This window comes from Limulus polyphemus, unplaced genomic scaffold, assembly GCF_000517525.1.
Source record: "Limulus polyphemus unplaced genomic scaffold, Limulus_polyphemus-2.1.2 Scaffold1541, whole genome shotgun sequence".
NCBI lineage: Eukaryota > Metazoa > Arthropoda > Merostomata > Xiphosura > Limulidae > Limulus > Limulus polyphemus.
Genome location: NW_013667151.1, coordinates 104,131 through 110,164, shown reverse-complemented (window position 1 = coordinate 110,164; position 6,034 = coordinate 104,131). Strand labels below are relative to the sequence as shown.

Sequence of the window (6,034 nt, the reverse complement as noted above, 5' to 3'; positions counted from 1 at the left end):
GACTCGCTGACGCAACAATATCAATTTTAGCATTTAAAATAAACCCTTTTTTATATATTGTACATAGTGTAGATTTAAACTGTTGTATTTATGGGGGAAATGCAACATCTGAAAACCAGCCGTCTACGCCCAGATATCGGGTTTATTGTTTTATCATTCTTTATATCCTACTCGCTCTTATAGAATCATGACTTAGGGTTATTACAAGTTACAAGTCATGCTTTGGTAAGTCTGGGGACTTAGCTGTGGATAGAAACATTCAGAAAACTGGGATAAGGGTAGAGAAAAAATTGAAAACTTGGCTGTGGGTAAAGAAATAGAAAACTAAGTCTGTGTATAGAAACATTCAGAAAACAGGGTTTTGAGTAGCAGCATTCAGAAAACTGGGCTACAGGTAACAACATTTAGAAAACTGGGTAGTGGGTAAAAAGTTTTGAAAACTCGGTTATGGGTAACAACATTTAGAAAATTGGGCTGTAAGTAACAACATTTAGAAACTGGACAATGGGTAAAAAATGTTTTGAAAACTCGGCTGTGGGTGAAAACCTTACGAAAACTGGGCTGTGTTGTAACACTTAGAATATTGGGCTGTAGGTAAAAAACTTAGAAGAGTTGGTTGTTTTGTAACATTTAGAAAATGGACTTTAGGTATTAATGTTTAGAAAACTGTATAATGTGTGTGTAGAAAAACAAACCTAGAATGTGGGTAGAAACAATTAAAAAATTCATTTCAACAGCACCAGCCACGTTTTTGCTTTTCCACAAATAACTTAATCACATAAAAGGTGCTCACGTTAAAACACTGAACTATTGTCAAGCCTAGTTTTCAAATCTGTCACAGTACGTATGTATCGAGAACCGACGTAGATTATGAGTTTTCCAAAGATTGAAGCTATTAGTTTAGTTTTTGAACACATAAGCGAAACATCCACTAGTTCAAAGTAACATGGAATAACTATAAACTACCCTAAATTATAACTTCGTTATACCAAACTAGTTACTTTATGAGAATATCATCCCTTGGCGGCAAGAAATCTGATGACTAGACTAGAGGAGATATCTTGTCAATATGTAGCTGACTCTTCAAATGAAAACCAAGAATTGGAAGGATTTTATTGTCAAAACTTCAATCGAAGTAAAAGCAATCTTAATGCATGTTCGCAACAAACATAACTTAGATAGGTGGACAAAAACATATATATGACTAATTTAACTAATAGACAGACAGATGTTAGGCACAGTGAAAAACCCACTGACAAAGTGAGTTTTACAAAACAAATGATAACGTAAATTGACTGAAATTAACTAATTTTCAGAATTTTTACTTCAGTCCTGAAGACGAAATACCTACTTTTTCGAAAGACCGACTTATCGTGAACTCTGTATTATGAATTACAAACGATAGGCGGGTAGTAACAACTCACCTGGTACTGGTAGAGGCGAATGGAGCCAGGTCGGTGTTGAACCGCCGCTACTTGATGGACCATATAACAACGTCGTAACACACAGCTTCGGGTGTTCTTTCTTCGTGATGATGCTTTCCATGCTTTAATATCACGTGACTTTAATGATACAAATCACCGCAGGTAATTTAATATATTTCACGAGCACCAGCTAACGCAAAAATCGACAAAAAATCACCGAAAACTGAGGAGAAATAGTATTTAAACAGCAAAAAACTGAGACGATAATACGTACATTTTAGCATATCGTGGATTACAAATAGATTCTATAAAGATTTGTCACGTCTAAAGCCTGTCATTTGTCCTAGCACAGATCCTACGCTTTAGTTTTAATCATTATATAAAACCACATGAAACCGTGCAACGTCTTTTGATAGCTTGTTACCTTTCTACTAAATTTTGAAACTAAAGTACTGCACGGTCTCTAATAACTAAGGAGAGCACTCATGTCATGCACGTGCATGTGCTCTACCAGCGTTTCTTGGGTTAGCAGGTCAGTGACGGTTTCATCCCAATCGATCAGCCAATAAAGTTGCCGGTTTGAGTGAGAAACCCTAGCTGAACGCACTGTTAATACAGATTATATGTGGAGGCGTACATAAACTTGGCAACACTTTAAATTCCAGTTTAGTCAGACTGCTAGACGGCGAGTGTACTTTAAACAAAACCCTAGACATATACATGCATACATGGCGCGTTCAACTGAGCAGTTGCTATACCCCAGCCCTTTAATCCGTAACACGTGATCCAATCTTAGGCAGGACCTGGACTTCACGTATGCTAACAGATAAACTATTTTTGAAGTTATAACAACCACACATACATAAAAAAACAACTTCTACAGAATAACGGCTATGATATTTCGGCAAGAACAATGCTAGAATATCGGTACTGTAATTACCACTTTGTGTTATTTCTCCACATCCGGCATCCTTTACCGGAGAATGATATAGTGGTGCTCATCCATATATTCGGAACAAAACTGGGGCAGATTATAGGCCACAGGTAAGACATAAAGGAGATTACAACTCTACGGTGAAAAAAAAAAGGGTGACTTCATGCAAGCGCCGGCAAAGAGCGACCAATCACCAGGTTGCCTATTTTAAAATCCCGCCTCTCTCTCTTTGAAAACAATGACGATAGATATGGCCTAGCGTGACACAGAATCCAACTTGTCGCTCTTCTGATGGTCGGTCTGAAAATCAAGGAAACATGGTTATCACCGGCCAATAGTTTTCCAGGTGAAGCAAAGGCGGAAATGACGTAGGTTCGTATCAATGACTGCTTCGTAAAGCTCACACTGAAAACGTGAAATGATATGTAAACGTGCAAGATGAACTTTGAAAACTTTAAGTACAATGTAGTTCTTTTGCTATAGCCCATAACCTTTGAAAATTCGCGAAATAACATTTATTTCAAACATAAACATACAAAACACTACATTTTAAAAAGTATTACTGTGACCCACAATAGCACAGCAAGATTCAGTATTCAGTTTAATTAATTTGTTTGTTTGCCCATAATTTCGCGTAAAGCTACTCGAGAGCTACCTGCCCTTATTAATAATAAGGTCTGATTTGGTTTGAATTTCACGCAAAGCTACACGAGGGCTATCTGCACTAGCCGTTCCTAATTGAGCAGTGAGATACTAGAGGGAAAGCAGCTAGTCAACACCACCCACCGCTAATTCTTAGATTACTCTTTTACTAACGAATAGTGGGGTTGGTCATCACAATATAACGCCCAAAAGGCAAAGGAGCAAGCATACTCAGTGAGATGGATTCAAACCCACGACCTGCAAATTACGAGTCGAGCGCCCTAACCACCAAGTCCCCCCCCCCCGATGGTTAATACACGTTCCATTAGGATGTTATTTTGTAACCACTCCTTGCAATTTTGACGCATTCTTATAAATTGATTCAATTAATTTTAATTGCTTAGCCAGTATACAGAATATGAAAAATTATTGGGACGCTGTTAGTGATATTTCTCGGGCTGGTACTTTAATGACAATCCGTCCCTCGTTACTACGTTCTTTGGATTTAAGCTAACTATAGTCTTTGGTTCATAAAGGTAATGTGGCCGCGAAGATATGTTTATTTTGTTTTAAACGCAAAGTTGCACAGTGGCAACCTGTGTTGTGACCATCGCAGGAATTAAGAATCAAGTTGGAGCGTTATAGACTCCTTTAGTCTAATCCCTAAGTTGTCCAGGGGTGGAGGGTAGCTGAAGTCGCAAAGAAGGTTTTATATTAAACTGTTGTGACTAAAAATGATCTTCCAAAGTCGTCTCCGGGTGCTCAGGGCCGGCGCTAACGTCCTAGGCAGAACTGAAGGCTGCGCTCCTTTGTTACTGTTCATTGTTTTATGATTAAATACAATAAGCTCAATTACTAAATCTTGCGTGTAGTAATAGTTCAACGCAATTTTAATCGCGACTTGGCTTTAAAATCAAGGTTATTTAGTATAACCTATACCTCTGTAAATAGTTTTAACCATGTAGATAAATAAAAAAGAAGGAAATGACGAAATTCTGCACAACAAAACATAAAGCTATGTCAGTTACGATTTAAACCCGTAAACGGTTATAGTCCAGAACAACTGACGAGTTCTGATATTGACCGAAAGGCCCTTAGGCAGTGACTTCTGGAAGACAAAATATAAATGTGAAATGTTATTTTTACACGCTTTTGTTTTTGAATCCGAAATGTAAAAATAAATAGGAATGCTATGAAAAAGAAATCATCTAAAGTTTATTTGATTTTTACCACAAATTTTAGGTCTACTGGTTTCAAACTACTTCGACAGTTATTGGCGTTTAAACTGTAACCTTTAAAGTAATATACTGCTTTTATAAACAGCGTTTCAGAAAATCGTTTGTCTATCATCGTCCATCCCAAGTGACGAGTTCTGATATTGACAGCAAGGCTCCTTGGGTAGTGATTTATGGGAGACAAAATATAGATCTGAAATGCCATTTTGATAGGGGGGGGGGGATGCTGCAGTTTACGTGATTTTTATCAGAAATATTAGACATATTAGTTACTGAAGCCGACTATTTTCGGTAACATAGTTATCATAATCAGGGCTATGAATATGGTGTACTGAAACTATTCGGCTTAAGTACCTAATATAACTTTATTGTTACGTCTGTGTTCGTTTGTTAATTTTCCGTAGAAATTCTTTCCGAGAAACTTCAGCGATACAAGTTTTTTCTTAAATAAAACTAGTTTATTCTTTCTCAATTCAATTTTGCAATACACCTAATTTCCACAGTCGCTTTAACCTAAACACACGCTATAATTCACAACGAACGATTCACGCACTTTACTTACTACCGCGCTTGACTCAATTGTCCGTCTCTATCTCCGCCTGTCTGCAATTATCTATCTATATATCTATGCCGTCACTTCTCGCCGGTCTTATATATACGAAATAGAGGGCGTCTGGTAAACACTCGAGCCTTCACAAACGTTCTAGATACTCATTACGTGTTACCAGCGTCACGTGAATTCCGCTGTCGTAACATTATGTTGATTGTGCCAAAATCGACGTTTTATTCTTTTTATCTATAAATATACATTGCTGTAACTTATTGTATCGTTGGGTGAGTTCTTTTGAATTATCTGGTAAGAAATAATGCCAAGTCCAATCCACCTAACGAGAAGAAATTAATTTATTTCTTCAATAACATTTGCTACAGGCTACTTTCACTTTGACGCAAATTGTAGTCCTAAGTTTACAGTTAAAGTTTTCAACATAAACTCTGAAACTATTGCAAGTCTAATACACTAATAACGTTTAACAAATATTTACTTGATTAGTAACAAACCTGACTAAATTAGTGATTAACTTTACTCGGTTAATTTTCTCTCCATCAACAACTATTCGATCTTTCACACACCGAATACTTCACTGAACTCTAAATCAGTACTTAATAACCTCTCAATAAATACTTCACTGAACTCTAAATTAGTACTTCACTAACTAACCAACTAATTATTCGTATGCATAACTAATATGCTGATGTCTAAATATTAGTCAAAATTACTATATTCTTGATGTCACAGTGAACTTTATTATGAATTCTAGGGCTATTTTTATGTACTTGATCTTAAAGTCATGAGCCCTTAGCAAACACAGAAGTTAAAAAATGTAAATATAGCTTACAACAATACTATAATGCAATGTGCCTAAAAATAAATTATAGTTTTAAACGTATGTAACGAATCTGTTATTATATATTTATTTTAATATCAACGTTTGTTTAGATTAAATTTATATTTAGAAATATACATGGCTTATTCTGTTAAAAATGTATTGCGAAACTCCCGACTATTCTCCAAAGTTGTAGATTATTCTCGAGAGTAAGAATCAACAATATGTGTGTACGTAAACACTTGTGTTAGCGCCAGTATTGTTACGTAAAACTGAAATTTCTAGAAAACCTACACACGCCTTTAAGTATAACCAATGCGACGCGCCAAAAGGAGAGTATGCTGAGTATCTATTATTAGTTCGCTATAGTCAGTGTGCTATAAACTTGGGAAACTATAACTGTGATTATTATAA

General features: G+C 36.2%; 1 protein-coding gene and 1 long non-coding RNA gene across 6 annotated transcripts in view; one reads left to right on the top strand and one right to left on the bottom strand.

Moving 5' to 3' along the window:
• The window catches only part of LOC106464014 (retinoic acid receptor RXR-alpha-A-like), a 98,939-nt gene that overhangs the window by 37,990 nt on the left and 54,915 nt on the right, over window positions 1-6,034 (bottom strand). Inside the window, exons 1-2 of one of the 5 annotated variants that reach the window (XM_022391663.1) lie at window positions 2,365-2,695; window positions 1,425-1,562 (exon numbers count right to left, since the gene is read on the bottom strand). The exons of 2 other annotated variants lie outside the window; for them this stretch is intronic. In XM_022391663.1, coding sequence (XP_022247371.1) covers window positions 1,425-1,545 — 121 coding nt within the window. In that variant the 5' untranslated portion in view covers window positions 1,546-1,562; window positions 2,365-2,695. Of the gene's footprint in view, window positions 1-1,424; window positions 2,700-6,034 lie in introns of those variants that run through there. 2 more of the 5 variants (XM_022391664.1, XM_022391665.1) reach the window with 2 other exon arrangements.
• LOC111086905 overlaps window positions 1-6,034 on the top strand; it is a 29,046-nt gene that overhangs the window by 10,756 nt on the left and 12,256 nt on the right. The window lies entirely within an intron of this gene.